This window comes from Corvus hawaiiensis, chromosome 4, assembly GCF_020740725.1.
Source record: "Corvus hawaiiensis isolate bCorHaw1 chromosome 4, bCorHaw1.pri.cur, whole genome shotgun sequence".
NCBI classification, from domain to species: Eukaryota; Metazoa; Chordata; class Aves; order Passeriformes; family Corvidae; genus Corvus; species Corvus hawaiiensis.
Window position 1 is genome coordinate 65,581,196 of NC_063216.1, and position 24,985 is coordinate 65,606,180.

Consider the following 24,985-nt stretch of genomic DNA (forward strand, 5'->3'; position numbering starts at 1 on the left):
ACTCAGCCCCACTTCTGGTCTTCTGAGAGATCCTTTTTTAAATTATCCTAGGAAAGATTTCTTGTCATTGGGTCCCAAAAGCAGAACAGTTCTGCTCACTGGAAAGAGGACGACGTTAAACTACTGAGGCTATCTGAAGCAGTTCCATTTACCATTAATTCATCGTTTAAACAGAGTGGCTTTGTTCTACGTAGTCACCACTGTTTTCATACATATTTATTTACCATTACAATTTTTTTTACGATAAATTAATCCTAGTTCTTATATTGAATATTTTTGTGACTTAGCTGAGGTTTAAGATGCAATTTACACAGCTGTCTCATGAAGCTCATGGGGAGCTCACAGGGCAGCTGAGGTACGAACTGTGTTGTACTCCAGCGAAGTACTGTGAAATCTGTGATTAAAAAATATTGCAGTGTAATCTTCCTGATTTTTTTTTCTCCTTTTCCTAAGAGTTTTAATTATTTGGTGCAGACAGATAACTGACTCGAAGTTGTGTCTTTCATTCAGCAGAGATTTGCTCTATGTTGTTGATAGATTGTATAGTATCTGTGGGAAGGAAAGGAACATCGCTCCCTGAACCGAATTCCTGTCCAGATTACAAATGTCAGGTTGGTAATAAAGCCTGCTCTTTCACCACTTGGCTATTTTTAGTAATTAGATCATGATTACAAAACAGAAATATTTTGATAATTGATCAAGTTACATGAAAACCTTAATCCTTTAATGTTCTTGAATTGTCTAAACATAGCACAATGCCATATCAGGAGACAAAGACACACTACCATATGCTGTGACCTTCAGTATTTCTTTGATTTTAATGTTCTATTTTCTGTTCTTTGGAACACAGTTTTTCTGAAAAAAACACATGACCATTAATAAATAGGTCTCTCAAAGTTTCTTTGAAGCTGTATTCACAAATATACTGTCTTTTACTCCTTTGCTATAAGTTTGTTTGGTCCCAGCATAAAACTTAGTCTTGAAAAATATCACTGGCCTTAAAAACATGGATGGTAGGAGGTATTTGGCCTTCTGCGGGATTACCTGGTTGAGAATGGTGTTAGCTGGCATAGCGGAGGGACAAGAACAATTTGCCTTGATAGAGGAAAAAACACTGCTATTTGTTAACTGCATTAAAGACACTAAAGTCTTTCTCAGGGTTTGGGAGAGGTCTAGATAAGCCGTATGTGAGCTGATGGTAAATATTAGGATATTCATAAATAGTAAGTATGACATAGTCTTACTGTTATTTCATCAAAAATTTTCAAGTTGTTGTGACACTTGTGGTGTTAGGAATATACAAGTAGTATGCAGATAAGGTGATATTTAATCAGCTGAAATCAGCATATTTCCCCAAACTTGTTGTAAACTCTGTGTAATAGGTGCATTTGATTGTTTGGGCTCTCTAAGAAATAAGACTTTTGAGGTTTTTTGAAAGTTATTCCCTTGATGTTCCAGCAGGCCAAACAGATTATAAGCAATTCTTGGCAAATTGGTACAAATATTTTGCTTTATAAGAAAATTATTTTAATTTTAATAATAAAGAACATGAACTCCATATATTGCTGAGGAATTTTTAAATTTATTTTACCATGCCTGTTGCTTTCTGTAACAATTTGAATATGATTGGAGAGAGCTGAGCCTTGCAAAAATAAGAGCTGTAGCCACATGGGTGGGCTGCCCTGGTGCATTTTTAGCTTCTGTTCCTGTATGGCAATACTTTATTTATGAACTGCTAGCACACAGCATTTCTTTTCATGCCCATCTGACTAAACCACAACTTCCAGCTACAACTTTGAACATATTCTCTGTAATCCCCTGCCCAGCTCTCTTCACATCTTCCTTGCCCAGTCTAAATCCCTATGATTACCTGTGGACCTCCTCAAAACATTAAATCTTTTTGCTGCCAGGGTACCTGAATCAGCTGCTTATCTTCCCTCTCCCCAATTTCAAATTGATCCTTGCTTCCCCAAAGCTCTGGTCCTTTTCTACCCTGTTTCCTGTTGCAGGCCACTTACCCTGTGAGATATAGCAGACACCCCGAAGTGCCATCTGGCTCAGGGTTCACAGACACCTACTCCCTTGACTCTGCTGCCAGGAACTCGGGGTAATGGTCACAAACTACCTGGTGAGAAAGGACAGGAAGCATGAGCAAACCAACTGTTGTTGAAATGTGCTCCACATAGGTGGTCAGCAAGGGAAACATTGTTTCCTGCCTTCTTCTGACAAAAAGGAACTGCCTCAATAATAGCTTTTGAAAGCATGAGGCATTTCCTTCTCCAGCTTTGCTGCTGGCATTTTCTGTGCTTGGCTGGGTTTCCATCATACCCAGCTGCTCCTTCCTGGTGGTGACAATACTTTCCTTCCATGTGACAAGAGGAGATCAGCAAAGTGAAGTAGGACAAATTTTTTCCACTTTCTTCCATCTGGTATAATTAAATACTTGAGAGAAAGCAGAGATTATGTATTCTTGATCTTGGGGAAGATATATAAATCTATCTACCAGCTCCCAACTTACTAGCGTGCAGTGTTCTGGCTGTGCTAGTGTAATGTTGGTTATATCATTAGGGTCCACGACAAAATCTAATTATTCTTCTCACTTATGTGTGACTTTTGTGTGATGCTTCCTGTGTTTGTACAGATTCTGGATGCTACAGGATAGACACAGTTAAAACTAAACATCTGATAGTCAGCCAGCCATCATTCTGGCACAGTTTTAGGTAAATTAGCATGCATATGTTGGTAGAGTTCACAGAATCTCAGAATAGTCTGAGTTGGAAGGGACCCAGAAGGATCATCAAGTCCAACTTTTAAGTGGATGGACCATAGGGGGATTGAACCCACAGCCTTGGCATTATTAGCACCATACTCCCACCAAGTGATCCATCCAGAAGCCTTTGTAATAAAGTTCATTTGGGACTGAAAATGAAGAATCTCCAAAATGTCAGTTTAGCTGTTTATATTGCTAAGAGCTCAGGGTCATCTGACTCCTGTCTGCTCTGTTCTCACTGTCTTCTGCAACCAGGGATCTCATGGGTGACCACAGGAGAAGGGCTGTGTAAGGATGCTGTAGTGGTGCACAGCCAGACACCATGCCTGTCACAGGTATTGGTAACTTCAGGTCTATCAGTTATTTCTCCATGCAGACAGATCTTTCTGAAACTTCTGCATCTTTCTGAAGATTTATTCATTTTGGTCTAAATATGCTTTTTCTGACTTCTAGTGATTTGTGCTACTTTTATTTTTCCAATTAAATGAGAAAGAAACCATTTCTTCCAGCCAATAAAGTAAAAAGAAAGAAAAGTGATTTCAGTCCATCTCACTTTTACTAACCCAAATGAACTTAAATGAACCAAAATCATTTTATTCCATGTCGATCTAAAATATAATATTTAAATTTGAAGTCCTTGTAAAAAAAAATAAGGAGAAACTATGAGGGCAGATTTCTTTCATTTCAGAGACCAGTAGTTCAGGCGCTTCCTAGGAAGGTGCAAAAACTGATTTCACTCTGTGCTTCTGACTGGAGGACCTGAGTCAGTGGCTCCCATGGTAACTCTCTAACCACTGAGCTCTGGTAGCTCTGCAGTGGATGCTCTTGCTGCTGCTGTCGCTGCTGTTGTCTTCCAGTGGACATGATCTCTCTGTTTGCACTTCTCAAACTGAAGCTGTCATCCTTCTGTCTGTCAGGTTCTCTACCTGATGATCTCAGTTTCCTAGTTTTTTGGGGAAGCTTGTAGAATTGACTGTTTTCCCTTATATTAGTTTTTAAATTGTGGTCTCTTGGCTTCTGATTTTTTGATTCATCCCCCCCAATAAAACCACCGAAACATATATCTGAGTTCCCAAACAGACCATAGTATGAAATGTTTCTGCATTGGTAAGAAAGTGTTTCTAAGCCAGTGGGCCAGGGGCCAGAGAGTTTTTCTGAGCTTAAGATAATTTCTAAACAACACCAATTTAACATTTGCAGAAGAATTTACTTTAACCTAGAGAAAAATACTTAGGATAATTTAGGCTGACATGTATGGAAAATCTAATAATAGGGACATAAAACAGGACAGGTCCACAAATTTGGACGAGTAAAAATAGGACAATATTTTCTTAGCATTTTCAGCAGTACAGAGACCATTAGCAGAGTAAGAACACTGTTATGCCCTATTAACAGATACTGTGGTGCAAAAAGCTTTCCTGTGAGAAGCTTCATATTTTATGTTGGAATAGCATATTCCTTTTCTTCTTTCTAGTCCTCTCTGCTATGCTTTCATATGCAATAATCCACTTTTTTCTCTTAAATTTAGGGAGAATAACTATTTCTGATTAATAGGCCAGCAAAGCAATGAAAAATTCAAAATTTCAAGTCCTTGTTTATTGATGTGAGAAGGTTCCTAGAAAAAGTTTTCCTGTTGTACTGCATGAACTTACTGAGTAAATTTAGCATGAGACTGCAACAAGGTATGTGACAGGTTTCTCATCCTCCCAGTCCTACTACCAGCAAGGAAGTGTCAGGACCGTAGGAAATACAATGAAACATTGTATCTTGAATAGATATCGTTTGACTAGCACTTTTAAAATCAGACAGGTATTTTAAAAGAAATACACCATCTTTTTCTTTGTTGTGCTTCAGGAATGTTATTCTGCAGTTTAGTACTCCTGCTAAAACCACAGTGCTGCTTCCCCTTCCCCACCCCTCCAGTTGGAGATACAAAAGGCAAGGCTCACGGGCTGAGATAAGAACAATTTACTTGAAACAGCAATGAGATAAGAAAATGAACAGTAACAGCAACAATATTAATAACAGAGGTGTACCAAAGAGGTAGTGATTCACCTGCAAAAATGCTCACCACAGACCCCTTGAGAAATAAACAATGCTGGATGGCTTCCCCCTGCCACATTTACTCCACTGGAAGGAAAGAGAGTCCCCCCCTCCTGTGCCTGGCAATGACCTGAGTTGTTATCAAATAATATCAGGGTCCTGGCCATGTCCCTTCCCAGCTACTGCAAAAAATTAACCTGTCCTGGCTGAAACCAGAACAGTCTTCAGTGTTGATTACTGCTATCAGCAACACTGTGCCTGCCAGGGAGATAATATTCAAGTTGAAGCTGCATTTCTTTTTGTGGTGGAAAAATCAAAGACTTCAAACTTGCACACAAAATGTGAAGGGCTCTGTGGGGTGCTGTGACTGTAAGAAAATGGAGAAACTTCTCATAAATTACAAACAGACTTAACATCCTTTTGAATTGTGGAAAAGCTCTTTAAAAATAACCATTAAATAGATGTTTAAAAGTAGCTGTTTCCTCCAGGGCGCACAATATGGAGGAGCATCCAGCCAGTGAGATGTGGAGACAAGGAGGCTGAGGGGTAGGGTAGCTTTCTTCTCCCATCACACCTGAGCTCTTTAGTGTGTGCCTCTGCTGTCCTTAGCTCTCTCCTGATCAGATTTATTAAAAAAAAAAATACTTCTCCTATCTGATTGTAAACTTACAATTCATTCTGGTTTTATTATTCAGTGCTACATTCTCCCAATATGTAAAAACACAAAAAACACAGTCTTTGCCTTTGAGAAATTGCACTTTAAGCATAAGATACACTTGGAGAAACGACAGCAGAAATAAAAGAGGGAAGAGAAAGAAATGTAGCAAGATCATTTTGATTTCCAGACCATTGGATTTTAAGATTTTGGCCATGGAAGGGATTCATCTCAGTATATTGTAGTTGCTTAAAATACAGGCATCTGTCCTAAACTAAGGACCTGGGCTGCCCATAACCAAAGGAAAGCAGCAGATACCTCCAAAAGGGGATTTATCCACTTAAGGTAAGTGTCTAAAGAAGGTGGTGGGATAGACTCTGTAGGGTTCCTCTACTGACGCAAGGAAGCCCAAGTGATTTGTTGGATTAAATACTTACTTTTCACATGGCAAGACTAATCCTAGGCTCAAATAGTTTTATTTCTTATTGAAAATTTAAAGTGGTGGCTCTGCTCCTGCCCCTTCCCTCACTGCTAGTTGGTGTCTGTGAAGGGAATTTATGCTGCAGTGCTAGCAATTCCCATCCTTTGTATTGAGAATATGCCTTGGGCCTAAGAAATGACAACCCTTGGACCTGTGATGACTTGAAAAATCACACACCAGTGCTATCTACCCTCCAGCCAGCATGGGACGAGTGATGCATTATAAATCCAGATCCTTTACCAGTGCAGAGATTAAAGAAGCAAGAAAGAAGTTTCTTAATCCCTGCCTCAAGCAGTTTAAAACCTCCTTCTTGCTTGGGGTCCTACATAAATTAGAACACAGGACTGCCTATATTCTGCAAATAAATCTTCCTTGATATTTACTTCTCACATAACTTCTCTGTAACAAAATCTGAATTCCCCACGATATATGCTAATAAAACGTCAACCATTTTATAATTTAGTAGCATCATAATAATAATACTTTCTTCAGTTATATGTCTTTCAGGCAACATCTGACATACTGCTTGCATATAAAAAGTAAAATTAATATCTTAATATATCATTTCATCTTTTTCCTAATACCGAAACTCACTAAGTATAAACCACCTGTACAATAACTAATCATGCATGAGTGCAAACCAAATGCAGATTAAATCAGCCTGAAAAAAAGTCTCTAGCAAGTAATTTCCACATGCATTTGAGGACAACAATTTAGAAAAATCTAAGAATAAGAATTATTGCTGCTAGAGTTAACAGTCATAATAATGGCAGAGGACACTTAGTACTGAGCATTGCAATAGGATTAAAGAACACACTCCTTGCTTTTTTTCCAAAGAATAGGAAGTACCAAAAGAAAAGGCAGTGTTTAATTTATAAAACATGTTTTGCTCATATAGATAACCTTCTCTTTAAGGATGTGTGATGATATTTGACAGACTATCATGGATTAAGCTTTACAAACAGAGGAGAAAAGATAACAAATATATCACCTCTAAAATTGTATATCAAGACAACCTGCCATTCTGAAAACTGGAATCATAGTGCCGCAGGTTTCAATAAAGACACCAGAAAACAGTGACCAGTTCTGCACATGAGCTGGTGAACACCATTTCAGAGCTGCTCCATCACCATGTTGCCTGTGACTGCCCTGTATCCCACAGATCAATCCCTGCTCCGTGCTTGCTGCCGGGGACAGTCACAGGTAAAACTTGTGCTGAAATGCAAAGCTCTGACTCAAGTTGCCATGTTGTCTTTAGCTTTGAGAAAAACCTAGTGCTCACAGTGATGATCCAGAGTTTGAACTATTTCAAAGTTGGCTCAATATGTCCACACAAGTGCAATCAGAGCTGTTTGGCAAGCATGTTTACAGTAACCTCAGAACCCCAAATCAGCCCTCCCAGACCATTCACGCTCCTGCTGTGAGGAGTCATCCATTTTAACCCATGCTCAGATAATCCAGTGCCACTAGACTTCTGATGTTAAGTAGCTATAAAGACTTTGATGATTGGTTTCAAACAAGACCAACTGAACAGATGTTTAATTAAACAACAGTCATGGTGTTGTTTGCCAGCACTTTAAGAATATCAGCCTTCTGTTTTCAGTTGCATGAACTTTTTCTGCCGTGAACTTAACCTGTCACAATTGTCTTTCAATGAATATATTTGCCGATGCCAGAAGCAGAAAGAGTTCACAAATCAAGCTTTTGACAGGTTGCAGGCTGGGTCTCATTCTCACCTACACCTTGGTGCCTCGGGGGATGTGCTATCTTCTCCAGCTGAAGTGCACAGGTATGCCTTTGCTTGCTTCCCTCACTCAGCTCATTCCCATCTGCAACACTTGGCTGCCTGGAACCCAGGTAAGACCTCTTCAATATTTAATTTTGCTGTTAAGCATGGAACTAAAGTATGTTGGGGTTTTTCTGGTCTTTGTTTCTCTGTTAAAGGGAGTCAGGTTTAGAGAATATCACTGGTATTGAATGTCACAGTGTTAGGGTAGGAATTGGAATGTGTACCTGCCAAGATCGCTCACCGTGGATACCTGTATTTCACTACAGTGCTGTTGCAGTGGTTGCAGCTTAAATCATCTCTGAGTCTGTCCATTATTCGGACAGAGTATAAAATTTAAAGTCCAACACAGGAGGTAAATATTTGCTCAATTTTGCCTCAGACAGTGGATCTGTGGCCAGGTTTCTCTGTAGCCAGGGAGCCAGGCACAGCTGCATGGCTGCTCACCAGCATCATCTTCCTGTCACATGCCAGGCTCTCTGTGGTTGTGGGAGGTGAGAGTAGCTGCAGCAGCATGAAAGCCTGGTGACCCTTGCTAGCTTTCCCTGCCTGTGGTTGCTAAAGTACTCATCTCGGTACAGCTGTTGTGTCACGTGCTGTAGAGAGCTGTGTGCACCAAGCCCATGTGGACCCTGTAGCATCTGAAGTGCTTTTGTTTATGTTCCCACTATTCTGGGGGCATATTTCATTTTAGCTCACTCAGTACAGTGATGGCTGTATGAAGGTGAGAAACAATAACAGCTGGGAAGCGGCACTTGGGGCATGCTCATACAGGGATGCCCCAGCAGCTGGAACTGCTTCAGGGCACACCAGCCTCACTGGTTCCTACAGGTGGAGAAAGAGGTGGAAGATGAAAAGATGGGGCCGAGTTTGGTTTGGGAGTTCTACTTGGTGGCAGGATGCTGGGTCATCTTTTATACCCATGGCTGCCTTTTGTTTTTCCAACAGAAGTTTTGTGTTGGCAAGTCTCACTTTCTTCCAGGTAAGTAGGAAGACGAAGGATGCCACAATGAACCTCTCTTGGACTCATGCTGAGGTTCTCCTGTATGAGTCTTTTGCTTTGATACTGACATTACCTGGTTTTCTTCACTACACTTTAAGATGCACTTATATCTTGTCTCTGACAAAATTCATAGCGCCTGACATCAGGCATTTCTCAGTGGTGTCTTCATTAGGACTTCTGGCTATGTTTTAAGTTAATGAAAAGAAACAAGAACCTCCAAAGAAAGAGCTAGATCTCTGCAAGCAGCCCTGCTGAATCCACTTAGAATTAAGTTGGTTGTATTTGAATACTACAATATTTTAGCTGATAGCATTCTGGTTATATTTTATACTAAGTGTGAATATGTTTTCAGTCGTCTCTGAAAGCCTTTGTGAAGTGTTCCTCTGCTTTCATCCCAGTTTCAGTGCTGAAATTTTCATCATGAGAGATTTTTTTTTCTAGAACTAAATCAAAGCCAGGGTTTCCTTTCAGTCTTTATATTTTCATTACATCTCTGTCACTTTACTAAAGGCTGGCTCATGGTACAGCTGTGTGCAAGGGGTGCCCTGATGAGGGAGAGCACCAAGTGACAGAGCAGTTCTTCTCTTGCAGCAGTACCAGTCAGAGTTTGATGGGGAGGCATGAGGCTGAGGCTCGCCATCCTGTTACACCTCAGTAAGTACAGATGCTACAGTTACTCAGCCAATTTTGAAATATTATCATGTGATTTACATATCTCTCCAAGATTTTGTTAAAGTGCTTATTTTAAGTAAATGCTATTGAGAAACACATGACAGTGAATCTTCCCCGCTCTCCTGCCAGGGACCCACAAGTGATATGAAACCTTTAAGTACAAAGAAGACATACATGTAGTAATTGAGTCTGATTCAGGTCCTGAGAGGGACAATCAACATCTGCTAATGAATAATGAGCATGGATTTGTATAACTAAAAAGAGCAGGCTAACTAAACAGAGGCGTTGCTTTACACCTAAAGAATCAAGTGTCCCTCATCATCTAAATTACAGCCTGAGCCATAGACTGAAATCTGGCTATAAAATGCTGTATTTTTGCTGTTGTAGTTGCATTTCTAGTATTCTGTGGGATCTTCATGTATCAATTGTTGAGGTTTTTTAACTGCACCTTTTCTAACAAGTTGAGCCAAGTAAAGCTGAACAGATAAAGCCTCCGAGGTACCCATTCCTTTTCAGAATTTCAGGACAGAACTTGTTTAAAAGGACAAGCCCTGTAAGGGAAGTCTTAATATAATGGGGAAGATACTGAAAGTTGTTTCAGGCAAAACAAACAAAAAATCCTGCAATTATTTAGAAAATTCATAATTATTCTGTTTATTTATTAATGACCATTCCATGGGGTCTGAGAGGGTTCTGACAGTGAACTAGGGATTCATTGCAAATTAACAGAAAATCTGAGAGACCCCTGATGTCAATCCTGGTCTCATTTCCACCATTATGACTTGGATATCAACAGAAATAAGCAGAATTCATTCAAATCTGACTCTGCTCACAGAGTCAATTGAAATGCTCACTATTCTTTTGTAGGAATGCTGGCAATGGGTATGTCAGGGTGGGAAGCATAATAAATTATTGCTTGTGGCAGATTGGCATTTTTACTGAAAAATAATATGCTGAAAATTTAAGTTTTAGCATGGATTTTCAATATGCTATCTATATTTTTTATGATTATTTTGCAGCGGGTGGGTTCATTACTGAAGTTCTTAAAAAAATGTATACCTAAGAGCAAAAGGAGTACAGGCAAAGGATAATTGAGTTTTCTGCATGTGTTGGGATTTAACTGATTTTGTCTGGAGAATACTGCTGGCTATACAAAACAATTAAATCTTTCTTTGATCTTCTTTTATGCTCAGTGCTGATAAGATGCCAGCATGCACAGCATGACTGTGATGCTGGGTCCTGCCACCCAGCCCTTGGGGACCTTCTCCGGGGTCGCAGCAAGCAACTGACAGCCTCATCAACCTGTGGGATGAATAGCCCTCAGAAGTACTGCATTATAGGCTACCTAGAGGTTGGTTTGCTCTTTCTTTTTAAATAAACTGAATTCTTACTAACCATATTCTCATCTGTACAGGGAGTTTGCCCAGACTAGGAAGTTCCTGTGGGAGTTTTCTGAATAATCATCAGACAGTGTGACATTAAGTCTGGTGGAAGGCTGTGCCTCACTGCAGCACATATGGAGGGTTTGGCAGCGAACAGCCTCCACGGTGATGTGTATCTTCTCAAGGGGGAGAAACATCCCTGAGATGCACAGGGATTGAGCACAGGGATTTCTGAAGGAGCTTTGTTCTGCAAGTGCTCTTCTCACACATGCCCCAGAGCTGAAGCCCATGGTCTGTGTGTGTGAGTGCAAGGGTAGTGAGGTCCCACAGGCTGCAGGACCTTCTCCAGAGGACGTGTGCGTATGGTGTTGAGACCTGAGGCAGCCTGTTAAGAGATTCACACCATACCCTCTCCTCTCTTTTGATCTGAAATGAGGCCAACATTGCTGAAAGCAGAAAGCTGCCTCTGAAAAGGGAAGAACTAATGCTGTGGTCCAGTCTTTGGCCATGTGAGTGGGTCAGCAGATCCACAATGTGGCTGATCAGAGGGATGCCTCTCACTCCCTGGCTGCAGTAATGAGGGGGAACCACTGGATATATGGAAGGTGTGCAGAAATGAGGATTCCTCTGTTGCACATCCTGGAGGACTTGGCCCCACTGAGCTAATAAATTGTCACAAATAGAAATATTTTCACTAAATAACAGCTTAGGCTGAAGAGGAAGTTAAAATACAGCTTAATTTATAACAATTGAAAATAATTACAGTTTATGACCTTCTAGGTTAATGTTGTGACACATTTGCAAAGTAAAGTATGGACATGGAACCAAACACTGCTCCAAGTTGCACATTGTATCCACAGTTTTCTGCAAAATGTATATCTCTCTTTCCTTTGCTGAAATAGCTTGAATCATCTTTCTGGCCCTAAAGCTGGATGGTTGCCTTTTATTCTTGCTTTTTAGGAGGAGATCAAAGAGCAATAGAAAATTAATATTTTCACTTGCCTGTACTTATCTTTTGAATTATATAAATACAGACTCATGAAAAGGAGCAGCTGTTCCTCAATAATCCCTGTGATTTAATGCTGCTTCAACATATCTTGACCCGTGGTGGCTGTCTCCTGAAGAGGGTGAAAACTACAAACTCTGCTGCTTTGCAGAGTTCAAGAGAGAGACACACTCTGGCAATGTGTTCTGTTCTGTCAGTTTGCCTTAAATGTGTTGTCACCTACAGTGCATCAGAGTCCCACTTCACTTTCAATTCACTATCTCACCAGCACATTTTGAATGCTTTGCTGGAGGCAGGCCAGGAAGCTTTGCATCTTGCATCTTGTAAAGCAAAGTTCTTCCTCCCCCAGTTCCCCTCCTGATGATCTGTGTCAGGCTTCATGATAAGAGGAAACCTTACTCATGAAAGTGGGTATTAGTCAATGTGGCAAGCTACCAAGAGCTGGGATTTAGCTGGGATTCAGATGGGAAAAATGTAGAATTCAACTGCTTTGTGTTTGGAAAGAAGCACTGCAAATAATTTTCAGTCTTTAATATGTCTTACTGTTTTTAAAATGTAGGTAAGTGGGTTTTAGCTCAATAATTGGATTTACTACTTACACATGTTTTGAAAGGAAAAGACAGGGCACTCAGGGTTGAGGAGAGTATAAAACTGCACAATTCAGAGTCAAATGGGATCTGCCAGACATGGACATGCACGTGCTTGTCCTTTGAAGCAGATTTTTATGGAGTAGCCTTAGACATAAGTTGCCCCAGTGTCATATTGTCTGTCTGTATAAACCAGAGTGAGTGTGCGCAGTCCTGCCAACTGCTTCAACAATCTGAGCTCTCCTTACCAGAGCTTTGTGAAATGCCATTACAGAGTATTTTTTGTACTCTCTCTCATCTTCTAAAATGTGCATTCATACACTTGTCAAGTGTAGTATAGAATGACTGAATATAGTACATAATTATAACATACCTGTAAATCTATATCTCATCATTTATTTAAATGTGAATAATTCCCAGGTCGTTTCATAATGCAAAGATGTTAAAATCATTCCTGATTATTCTCTGTGGATCCTGAGTGTGCCAAGTGGGGTGCCTCTCCACCCATCTCCTTCTGGGTCATTTCCAGCCTCCAGCCATGGGCCCAGAAAGCATGCCTCCTCCTTCAGCTCCCTCTGGGGTGCTGCATCCCCTCTTCCTCCTACCACTGTCCCTGCCAGCCAGGCACACAGATGGGGCATCACCTTCTGCTGTGGCTTATTCCTGCATCCTCACACTCAGGCTCTGCCCAAATCTCCTGGAGTCAGTCTGTGCAGTGCATCCACCCCTGCCCACCCTGCTGAAAACTTCCCTGGCTGTGATGAAAACTCTGCTGGCTGTGATGGCTGCTTGGGCTGTCCACTTGGCTCAGCACGAGTCATCTCCCAGCCCAGCATGTAAACTTGTCACCTCTTCTTAGTCTCCCACTCAATCCCTGTCTTGTTACCTTAAATAGGAGTTCCTTGCCCTCACTTATCAAAGCCTCTCATTCATGAGATATTGGTTAATCATTGCTACCTTCATCTTCTGCTTGTAACATTTTCAAACAAGACCCTTTTTTCCTATTGGTATCCTAATTTTCCTCCTTTGCATTGGTTTTAAACTTTCCCAGATTCCCTAAGCTTCAAAAGACACTGACAGTGGTCAGGGTGGTGGTGTCAGCCTAAACCAACTACTTACCTTGTACCTGGTCTTACTGAGGTCCCTTCTCCACAACTGAAAAAGTGTAATTTTTATAAAGTACCTGGGGCAGATCATCACCAACACTTACTATGTTCATGCTTTGTGCATATGATGTTTTTCTTGGGCTTGTATATGGAAAGCCTGAGTGATTAAAAGCACAGGCACCCAAAGCAACAAGACAGGTTCAAGTCTTGCAATGGCATAAATATATTTATGTCTACCTGATTTTTAGTGAAGAAACCAAATTAAGCTTTTATTCTGCTCATTTTGTTTTCTAGGCTGAGGAGAAGTGCTTTCTCTGTGATTCCAGATACCCATATAATCCCTATAGCCAGCACAACAGTCACATGGTTGAAAATGTTATCACAACGTTTGAGCCCGAAAGGAAAAGGAAGTGGTGGCAGTCAGAAAATGGTACGTTTCTTAGAGAAAATATTACTGCAAAATGTTAGTGTGAGATTTCTTTATGTAATTGGCTTCCACGTAGTTGCCTTCATGAAGAGATGAAACAAAACCACATCTGTTTCTTTGATTTAGCAATACGGAGTGATTTAAACCCATTTGTGTATAGCAATATAGGATTTCAGAAAGTCTGTTTTTCTGTGGACAAGTTTTAAGCTCAGTACCTCCAAGAGCTGGCCAGAGGACCTGTGGCAGTGCTGGGTTATACAAAGAGGCCATGTATTTTCCACAGTGTGTCTGCCTGTCAGGGAATCGTCATTTGGCGCAAAGATACAGTTGCCTACAGATGTAATGTAAAGACAGTGTGTACCCATTTAAAGAAAGTATTTTAAAGCACTAATAGTTTAAGAAAAAATTAAATAAAGCCTGGCTATCAGCTCCCTTATTCTGATACCCCAAGTTCCTTTTCTGCAAGGCTGTTCTTGATCCATTCATCTGCCAGCTTGTATTGATACTGAGGGTTGTCCTAACCCAGGTGCAGCACCTTGCACTTGGCCTCAACAAATCTCATCAGACTCCCATGGGCCTACATCTTGAGCTTTTCCAGGTCCCTCTAGATGGTCACTGATCCTTCACATGTGTCAACTGCACCACTAAGCTTGGCGTCCTCTGCAAATTGCTGAGGATGTATGCGATCCCAGAATTGACAAAGATACTATCCTTACAGCTCCTCTGGGAAGATATGCTAGGAGGAGTAACATTTACTCTGTTTTATCTGACACACAATAATTATGTAAGAAACATTTGCCTGGTTGGAAGTTAAGGTATAGAAAAATAAGATGATATGTTAACCCTATTTTAGTATCCAACTGAAAATCCATAAGCCTTGTTTTTCATGGAGTTTAGCAAGGATCTGTTCACCAGCTTTGGACACCACTGCCAATAAAGCTGTGGGCCAGCTGTGAGAGGAGTTTTCCTTATTCTCCCTGTCTTCTGGGATGAGGTCTCATGCACAGCCTAGTCAGCAGGAATCCTGGGATGGTGCATGCAGACGTGAAAAATGGGGATATTGGCTAAGCTCCTGCAACTCTCTACAGAGAATGTGTTCTTGTGGAGTTTCCTTCCATATTTGTTGCAGTTTTGGAAGATGCTTGGTGCAGTAGCTCTGCTCATGACAAATTTCACATCTGGTAGTATAGAAGGGTTTAACAGTTCTGTTTAGCATGAAGAAAACACCTCATTTTTATTTTTCTTTCTTTTTCTTTCTTAGAGATAAGTAAATTATTTGAATGGATTAAAAAAAATAAACCTAACTGGATATAGAAACACACAAACCCACAACCCTACCATGACCATCATTTACAGTCCAAATTGCATGAGTGGGACCTTCAGCCACTTCCTGCAGTCTCAGTGACATGCAGCATTGCTGGTGACAGTGCCAGGAAGGCAGCATATCATACTGCCCCGGAGAGAGCGGTCCAGCTGCATGGGTTTGTGCACAGGGGATGCCCTAGGGAGTCTAGCAGCTCTGCTGGAAAAGGCATCTTTAAATCCCCCATGGGAAAACTGTCTCAGCAACCCCTTCAATGTACGCATTGTACACTTCATTTTCATTCTCTTTTCAGGCATTGACCATGTCAGCATTAGAGTGGACCTAGAAACTTTATTCCAGTTCAGCCATCTTATCCTGACCTTTAAGGTACATCTTTTACCAGAGCTTTTATGTAATATTATACACTAATTACTTGACCACAGGAATAAATTGCTTAGAGAGGCAATGAGAGCTCCATCTTTAGAGGTTTGTAAGAACAGGTTAGATAAACACCTGTCAAGTATGGTTAAATTATAGTTGATCCTGCCTTAGGGGAGGAGGATAGACTGAATAGTTTCCTATTCATGTGCCTTCTGGTCCTATTTTCTATAAATCCAAGAATTAAAGCTGAAAAAATACATAGCAAAACTAAACCCTAAAAATTAAGACATACCTGAACTGCAGTTGCTCTTTCAATTTAGTTCAGCTCATGCATATCTATTATGATCCAGATGATTACAATTTTTTTGGTACGAAATTCCTATATTGTTATGGTAAACTTCCTTACTTTGAAAGTAATCTTGTATCTATATTAAATGTTACCCTTCCCTTTTGCTAGAGAGAGGTTCTAATGAGCTTTTTCAGAGAACCATGCAACTATCACAGTACCTGTAACAAGCCTCTAAGTTCTCAAACACAAAATTTTAGCATCCTCCAAAGAGGAATATTAATATAGCAACCCCTGAGGTGTCTTATTAATGCCTTCTTAGGGAATTCTTGAAATTTTTCTTGCAGACATTTCGGCCTGCAGCAATGCTGGTTGAGCGCTCTACAGACTTTGGTCAGACCTGGAAAGTGTTTAGATATTTTGCACATGATTGTGCAGCTTCTTTTCCCAACATCTCTTCTGGTCCAGCAAAAAGTGTTGGAGATGTTGTCTGTGATTCAAGATATTCAGACATCGAGCCCTCCACTGAAGGCGAGGTACTGTCAAGTGTCTGTTTGTATGAGTTCAGATCATATGTGGAGCTGAAGGTGGTATCTTGTCTGTGTCTGCTAAAGGCAGAGGCCTGTCCTTTGATCCCTTTGGTGGCTGCTCATCCCATCTCTAGAGCTTTATTCATTTTTTTTTTTGCAGGTTGTTTTAAAAGCTTTGGATCCCAGTTTTGAAATAGAAAATCCATATGTGCCATATATCCAAGGTATGGACTCTACAGGTTTTCTCCAGAGGTACTTTGTGGGTATTGTTTGTTTTGTACACTGAAAGGTACACCAGCTGGTGTAAGTCAGTGATGTTGAAAATTAGGTACCTAAAAATCTTAGGGAGACATTGTATTAATAAATGAAATGGGCCAGTCTTATTCTCTAGACCTGGGGGCAAATGGCAAAGCTCTGTGGAGCCTCATCCAACTAGCTAAACTGTCTTTCCTTCTGGCCCAATCCACACTGCTTTTTGAGAGCAGTCCCAGAGGTACACATGAACCCATGAAGTGGCTGGGAAAATGCAGAGCCATATCAAGCAGCATGCTAACACTTATGCAGCAGTATGCCAGGAGTCGGTCCTTGCCCTGGCTCTGTAGGCATTACTGGTCTTGGCCAATATCGGATTTTTTTCATTATTTCTTCACTATGGGAAAATTTTGGATGACTGATTCAAGCTGAAAATTTCATACTGTTCATTTTAGACTGAACTCAGGCTCTTAATCTCTCTTCTTTCCTTCCAGAGCTCATTACACTGACAAACCTAAGGATCAATTTTACTAAACTCCACACCCTTGGTGATGCTCTGCTTGGGAGGAGGCACAGTGATCCACTTGAGAAGTACTATTATGCCATCTATGAGATGGTTGTGCGAGGCAGCTGCTTTTGCAATGGCCATGCCAGCCAGTGTGATTCTGTGCAGAACGTGCGGGGAGATGTTTTCCATCAGTCTGGGATGGTGCGTCGTTAATGCTGTCTCCAAAAAGGGCAGTCCCTTCTGGTGTTTTGTGAGAAGGAAGAGATGGAGGGAGGGATCAGAAGGAAGATCTCTGATAATCTTTGGATTAACCATTTGCAACTGCTAGTTGTTAAATGTTTCAATGCAGACTCTTCTTTTAAACCCTGGGTTGGAATGCACAGAAGCTGTCTTTGTTGGCACTACTGTGGTGTTTCAGAAGCAACTGGGGCAAGACATGTTGATAATAGCAGCAAAATACCAGAGCTGTAATGGTTCAAATGTAATGCAGTAAGTAGCCTATGGCATGTGCAGACTTGAATGGCCACTTGTTGGGTGCATTCCACACTCCAGCTGGGCCTGGGGGCTCTGCAGCAGGAGAGGAGGCATTGGCACAAAGAATAGTTGATAATGTAAAGCTAACCCATGAAAAATGGATTATTAAAAATTTCAGGAATGTGATTGCAAATTCTTTCCCTCTGGGAACAAGAGTTTTTTCTACTGGAAAGCATGTATCTCAATATGAAGACATGTAGGCAGACAGAGAGAGACTCTAAAATGTTGAAGTCTCCTTTGATATCTCTATAAATACTTTTTTTCTAAATGTTGTTCAGTGGCTTTAAAACTATTTGCTTAAAGTTTGCAGGTATTCTCCAGATCTTTTACTCAAATTATTGGAAATTATGTCAGCTGAGGGAGCCAAAGAGCTTCAAATTTTCCTGATCTTGCTGACATACCTTGAGCAGATCTCTCCTCTCCTCTCCTCTCCTCTCCTCTCCTCTCCTCTCCTCTCCTCTCCTCTCCTCTCCTCTCCTCTCCTCTCCTCACCTCACCTCACCTCACCTCATCTCTCTGTTCTCACCACATTACAGGTCCATGGGAGATGTATCTGCCACCATAACACTGAAGGTTTGTCTTGTGAAAGATGTAAAGATTTCTACAATGATGTTCCCTGGAGGCCAGCTGAAGGGACACAAGATAATGCTTGCAAACGTAACTCAAACATGCTATTTTCCTTTTTAATAGCAGGGGGTGGGTGTAGCACAATCCTAGTTCAATTCATAATGGGATGGCCAGGTTTCTGAGAGGGAGACTTTTTCATGCCTCATCCAGAAAAACAGATTGCTGCATCCATAGGTGCTGTGTTATCCTACAAGAGGAAGAGCTGTTTCATGTTCTTATTCTTCAGGCAGAGAAAAAAAACAGTAAGGAGAGGAAAAAGCAGCTAATGCAAAAAAGATCATTCATGGGTTTGCACAGAGTTTTTCATGTGAGTAAAAGAATTTAGACAAGGCTAAATTACTTATTTCCACAATAATGAGTAATGTAGTATACACGAAAATAATGTATTAGGGTCTGTAATAAATATTCAGCTAGAGCTTTCTTCAGCAGAGCAGTGTTCCCCACTGCATATCAGGCACACTCACCTGCATTTCCAAGTTTAGGACACAGTTCTGTCCTAAGACTCCAATGTTTTCTCCCAGTTGTAACACACAAGGCCTGGGAATAATCTTGCTGGGCACTGAAATGATACAAGTAACCAGTAACTCTGTGTTAAGTGTAGACAGCAGTGGTAGCCAGACCACAATATTGGCATGGTATGAAATACCCCATTTGTTTTGGTTTCAGGTTGTAACTGCAACAGCCACTCCAGCAGATGCCACTTTGACATGGCCGTGTACCAGGCCAGCGGTGGGGTCAGCGGTGGCGTTTGTGAGGACTGTCAGGACAACACCACTGGGCAACACTGTGACAAGTGCAAACGTTTCTTTTACCAGGATCCACTCAAAGTCATCTCAGATCCTCAGGCGTGCCTCCGTAAGCTTCCCTTTTTAACTTCTGTAAAAATGACTCAAAACAGAGTTGTTATGGTTCTCTTTGCTCTGAGCCCTACAGCCAGCCCCATGCTTAAATGTCCACATGGTTGTAAAAATGTTACCGTACCTGTAACATCCAAACTGCTTTACAAAGTCACTGCATGACAATATCCTCGAACCAGCATTCTAAAAAGAGCTGCATATTCCAACTCCTTGCTAAACTGAGCTTAGAAATCCAACAGAGCTATCGTCTTTCTTGAACAATGTCAATATAAATATGAATATCAGTAGTGATGTTGCTTCTGTGACCTTCAGGGATTACAGAAGAGGGTGCAAAATGATGGGAGGAGTAAGTAACTTTTGCTAGATACCTGCTATATGCAAGAAAAATAGTCTTTCAGACAGGAAAGCTCTTCTTCTGAAAGATGACCTAAATTCATTATTAACACAGGATGGAGAAAATACTCTGTAATTTAATTGTAGCAATTGATTGACATGAAAAGTCCTTAAGGAGCAAAGGGCAGATTACCAGCAGCTCTGTAATTGCATTTTCATGCTTACATCTAGACGAGCTTTTTTAATGTGTCTCCTTGACCCTGCCTGTAGCATGCAACTGTGACCCCGAGGGCACCTTGCACGAGGGCGTGTGCGAGAGCCACACGGATCCCACGCTGGGGACGGTCGCGGGCCGGTGCCCCTGCAAGGAAAATGTGGAGGGCGCTCGCTGTGACAAGTGCAGGGCAAACTACTACGGGCTGAGCAGCAGCGACCCCCTGGGCTGCCAGCGTACGTAAACCACTTCTTCTAGTCCTCTTTCCAAAGCATTTTTAAGGCATGGAGGTAGTTGAATGCACAGATCCACACACTAATGCTCTACTGAGTCACAAAATACCCAGTTGCCTACTGTAATTTAATGTCAATGTAATTCAAGGTTTCTGGCACAGCATCCAAGAGTGAAACAATGCAAAATCACTTTCAGAATGCATAATATAATATAACAGATCAGGCTGTTGTTAATAGAAGGGTTATTAAATATGCAATTTAATTGAAAAGGGAGATTGAGATGACAGGACCTCTGCCTTGCCAAGAGAACTTCCAGCCAACCATTCCTCTGAGAGAAGCTTGCTGAAAAACACATCCCACTCCTGCCCAGGTGCACTGTGGGTTTGTAAGCACGTTATGCCCATACCAGGTGCTCAGCCACACACAAGGACTGCAGTGCATATCAGCACACAGCACTTGGCAAACCACTGCAGAGGACTTTCTGCCAATGCCTCTGGTCCCCCCAGAGAGGAACCCACTGAGGAAATTGTTCATTTTCCAAGGGCAGTCTGAGGGCTGGAGGGTGCCAGGGCACGTTCATCTGCAGAATGTCTGTGTGGAGGGTGGAGACTGCCTGTCATGCTGATGCCTCATCTAACATAAATGCCAGTCCTGCTGCTGTCACTGGGGCCTGCATAGGTAACTGCACATTTCTGTCCCTGCAGCCTGCAACTGTGATCCCTTGGGCAGTTTGCCCTTCTCCATCTGTGATCCTGCCACAGGAGAGTGCCTCTGCCAGAAGTTCACCACAGGGCAACACTGTGAAAAATGCCTTGTATGTACTCAGTTTTTGGTTTTGCTTCTGCATGTGATTTTGGAAGTCTCCTCACCCATCCCACACCTTTTCCTTGCCATAAAAGTAAACAATTAGTCAAAATTCGAAAAAATTTTACAGCTGTATGCTCCCATTTTGCATTGACATATCTGCTTCTCTTTCACTGCTCCCAAACATTTATGCAATCAAATTGCAGTGGAAGGAGCACTCCCAGGAAGAAAAGGAAATGCAAAATTACGTCCCTGGTCCATCTTTGCTGTTTACAGAGCTATTTGCTTGCACAAGTGGGTAAATATCTGGCTCTTGCAGTGGCTGAGCACCCCTGCTATCTGGTAAGAGAAGCAGTCTCCCATTGCCAAGCACAGTGGTGGAGAGCATTGTTCATTCAGCAGAACGAGTTTTGTTTTGCTTTGGTTTGCATACTTAAATATTTGCCATAAAAGAATCTTTCTTTTTGTACCAGGTAGGATACTGGGGTCTTGGCAACAGCTTGTATGGCTGTTCTCCATGTGGCTGTGATATTGGTGGATCCCAGAATAACTTGTAAGTTAAAGTTCTTCAAGTTCTTTCTTGGTTTTAATTTTTATAAACTCTTAGGCTAGATTTTCTGGTTAGGTTAATACAGTCACAGTGCAGATGGGAAAATAGAATGTAGATGGAATTTCATCATATACAAACAATGTAAAGTTGGGTGGAGATTTTGGAAATTTATTTGTGATATGGGGATTTAACTATTTCCTTTGAAGCCAACTTTGGATCAGGTTGAACCAAGATGTGTTTAATATAAAATACAAAATGTATGCCTTGACAGAACCAGAGACCCTAATATTATTAGAAATTAGAAGTTAGAGGTGTCATTTTTAACTTAGCTTCCTACATCTACCTTAAATGTGAGAATTTTTTTTTCTAGCTCCTATTTAAAATGTGTAATTTTAGAAGCAAGATCGGTTTCAGTTGGGCTCCTTTGGAAATCTGTTGGGCAGGGATCTTCACTACTGCTGTTAGACTTCAGACATAGGAGCACACAGTCCCATGCTGTAGAGCAGCTCTTTGTGAGCAGGTAAATCACCTGGTGTGTTAAATATGAGTGTAAGTATATGAAAACATTCCATATCACATCAAAGGTCCTTCTGATCTCATGTCCTGCCTTGATATTTGTGGGTGACAGATTATTAAGAACCGTGATACAATGATTCTTATAGAAAAAGATAAATGATACAGGAATACAGTAACAGATGCTCAGGAAACAAAAGGATCAGTGCTTCAGGTACGCAACAGACAAAGATAAAGCAAGTCATGGACTCTGAAGTCATGGAAAAGTAGCATTGAATAAATCCAGCATCAGAAACAGAGGAGATGGGTGATAGGAAGAAGTTTAGTAATGGAGGCAATCCAGCAATGAGATTAAGCAAAGGTGGAACAAGGGTGGGTTGGAGCTGCCTTCATGCTGTGAGGACCCCACTGTGCCACACTGATGTCCTCCCTTTACCAACTCCTCCCATAGGTGCTCACCAAAGGATGGTCAGTGCGAGTGTCTGCCCAACATCGTGAGCCGCCAGTGCAACGAGCCAGCTCCAGGATACTTCTTTCTACCCCTGGATTATTATATTTATGAAGCTGAGCATGCAAAGCCCCTTTCTGGCTCTGCACCCTTGGTAGGTATTTGGCTTTTTAGGTGTTGTACTGAGAGGGGATCATTGTGGTGGTGACACAGGAGCTGAGGCTGAGAAGAGCCCTTGCTCAGGGAGCAGCTGGAGCAGCTCTTTAGCAGGAGAATGCAAAGCAAGTCCCTTGACCATCGTCAGTTTGTCTTAGTTTTTCATGCACATGACTATCCCATAACTGTGTCTGTTAAAAAGGGACAGTCAGTCTAGCGTGGTATGACCTGCAAAGCTGCCCTTGCTGCTTCTTAAGTGCAGGCTGGACTAGCATGAATTAGAGAAATTAATTTAATTATTTAAATTAGAGGAAAGTGTTTGAGTTGCCAATAGCTCTCATGAAATGTTCTATTTCTGGTAATCTCCATCAAGGGAAGAATCAAATTACTCTCTGCTCCACTGGACTAATTCCTGCTGCCTTATATAAAGGCACTGATTGTAGCCCAATTTCCTCAAGAATTTGGCATCCATCTGTAATGTTTTTAGAAAAATTAATTACTTTTTTTTCCCCCCTTCAACATGGGGGTAGTTGTTCCCCATGCTGAGTACAAGCCTGGAATGCATACCTTCCTCTGTCTATGCTTTTACTAATATTTTTTCTCTGGCATGTTGTAGAGAAACTATAGATAAGAAATAATAAAAACTGTTTATTTGCAGGTCGCATCCACAAATATTTAGCTATAATCACAACCAGTATTCATCCTACAGTCCAATAATTAAATGGAAAACGGATGTCTGGGACATAGCTTACGAGGGAAAAGTGCAAGTTAATTTTAAGGCAGTGAGGGGAAAAGATTTCCAACAGCTGCTGGGTCATAGTTTAGAGTTTCACCCAGCAGAGAATAGAGCTTGTTCTAAGAATGTGGATTTTCATTTAGTTGCTTACCCCCCTTCAGTGTTGTTGAGACAGTGCTGCTCCTTTTTTATTACTTCATAGGTTCAGCCAAGCACTCTTCCAAGGTGTGACATCTATTTCCAGAAGAAAGGCTATGAGTTCATGATTGAAAATGGAAAGATCGTGTTAAACAGGAACAAGAAACGAACTGTAAGAAAATCTGGACTGGAACAGGTAAATTAGTACTTGAGTAGTTACTTAAGTTTACACCAAATAATAAAATTTTATTTTGTAACAAAGGGCAAGGAAATGCCTGAGCACATGGGATTCACAGTCCTAGACATTACAATCCTGACACAAATTAAATCATAAAAGAATAAAAAAGAATAAAAAATATTGAAAAGAAAAAAATTGTTGGGTTGGACATTTTATTATTCACACTGACAAGTTTGCTCTGCTATGTCCAGTGCCATTGTAGACTCAAGTTCCATGAATTTTTGGAAGAGAAAAATCCTTATGGAAGGTAAAGTTTTTGGGGTTTTTTTTTGGTCTTTTTTTTTTTTTTTTGGTTGCAAGACATTTCCAACAAGTTTACCAAGACATTAGCACTTAAATGCAGCCATTTTAAGTATTGATATTTATGTATCCAGTTTATAATGAAATGGCCAGCCAGGTATGAAAACAGGCTTATTCTGTTTATGGTTTGCAACGTGAATGTTTGGAGATGCCAAATATTCAGAGGTGAGTGGATTATTCTAGTCCCTCTTATTGCTGTTACTGCAAACTTGTGGGAAGCTTTTCGTTACATGTGACCCTAAACATCCTATCTTTGGGAGAGTTCTTAGATTGTCAATTTTGAGCTTGTTCAGAAAATGAGACTGATGGCTAAAATAAGTAAACAGTGTGGCAAAAGTATTTCCTTTCTTTTTTCTGAGTTTGTTTTTTTTGTAATTTTACTCTGTGTCTTGATGGAAATGTCAATGTGTCTTTGCAGGGTGCGATGCAGTTTGGACAGGACTCGGTTTCAGAAGTGGTGTTCCGGCAGCCCAGCGCTGCTCGAGCTGTCACATGGACAGGACATGGCTTCGCCCGTGTTCCCAGTGGAGCTGGGCTGAGATTTGCCATCAACAATGTTCCCTTTGCTATGGACTTTGATATCACAATTCGTTATGAGCCTGAGGTACTTGTGATGTCTTGCATGTCTTGTGATGTTGTGATAGATGCAGGGTCTATTTTGTCAATAATAGGATGAGAAACTTGTTCTATTCTTTATATTTAGAATTAAAATTCCTTGCCTTTTCACCCAGTAGCAAGTTGCCTTGCCAACCAAGTAATATGCCCTCCACTGACCCCCTTAACCCTTTCCACTCAAATATGAAAAATCAGCACTACAACTGTTTTCTAAGCATCAGCCAAGATTTCATCTTCTGAATGTTTCTCTTTTGGCACCTATACTTGGACTATACTTTTACTCACAAATCAAACACATGAAAAATGCAGTTCCTTTTAGATAAGCATTCTGTATTCCTAGCTGGGATTTTTTTGGGCAGTAAAATGGGCACAGGCAGGAGTGATCTGCATAGATATTTATCCAGGCCTTTTGCAGGCATCTATCTTCCCAGTTGTTCCAGCTGGACTCTGAGATGTGTGAAAATTGTAGGAAAATAGCAAATTACTATTTTTTGCCTGGAGAAGATTTCTC

At 41.0% G+C, this 24,985-nt stretch overlaps 2 protein-coding genes across 5 annotated transcripts in view; one reads left to right on the forward strand and one right to left on the reverse strand.

Moving 5' to 3' along the window:
• The first annotated feature begins 8,680 nt into the window (after positions 1 to 8,680).
• LAMB4 (laminin subunit beta 4) overlaps positions 8,681 to 24,985 on the forward strand; it is a 40,445-nt gene continuing 24,140 nt past the window's right edge. The window contains exons 1-16 of the mRNA XM_048300523.1: positions 8,681 to 8,717; positions 9,330 to 9,392; positions 10,604 to 10,761; positions 13,786 to 13,921; positions 15,535 to 15,608; positions 16,236 to 16,424; positions 16,579 to 16,642; positions 17,165 to 17,379; positions 18,249 to 18,369; positions 19,006 to 19,194; positions 19,800 to 19,979; positions 20,681 to 20,790; positions 21,254 to 21,333; positions 22,295 to 22,445; positions 23,386 to 23,517; positions 24,278 to 24,463. Coding sequence (XP_048156480.1) covers positions 9,359 to 9,392; positions 10,604 to 10,761; positions 13,786 to 13,921; positions 15,535 to 15,608; positions 16,236 to 16,424; positions 16,579 to 16,642; positions 17,165 to 17,379; positions 18,249 to 18,369; positions 19,006 to 19,194; positions 19,800 to 19,979; positions 20,681 to 20,790; positions 21,254 to 21,333; positions 22,295 to 22,445; positions 23,386 to 23,517; positions 24,278 to 24,463 — 2,019 coding nt within the window. The 5' untranslated portion in view covers positions 8,681 to 8,717; positions 9,330 to 9,358. The remainder of the gene's footprint in view (positions 8,718 to 9,329; positions 9,393 to 10,603; positions 10,762 to 13,785; positions 13,922 to 15,534; positions 15,609 to 16,235; positions 16,425 to 16,578; positions 16,643 to 17,164; positions 17,380 to 18,248; positions 18,370 to 19,005; positions 19,195 to 19,799; positions 19,980 to 20,680; positions 20,791 to 21,253; positions 21,334 to 22,294; positions 22,446 to 23,385; positions 23,518 to 24,277; positions 24,464 to 24,985) is intronic.
• Positions 18,375 to 24,985, reverse strand: part of LOC125324540 — a 35,269-nt gene continuing 28,658 nt past the window's right edge. For 3 of the 4 annotated variants that reach the window (XR_007203029.1, XR_007203027.1, XR_007203028.1), the window contains one exon: positions 18,375 to 23,417. The gene's annotated coding sequence lies outside the window, so the exon portion shown is untranslated. The remainder of the gene's footprint in view (positions 23,418 to 24,985) is intronic. The other variant, XR_007203026.1, reaches the window with a different exon arrangement.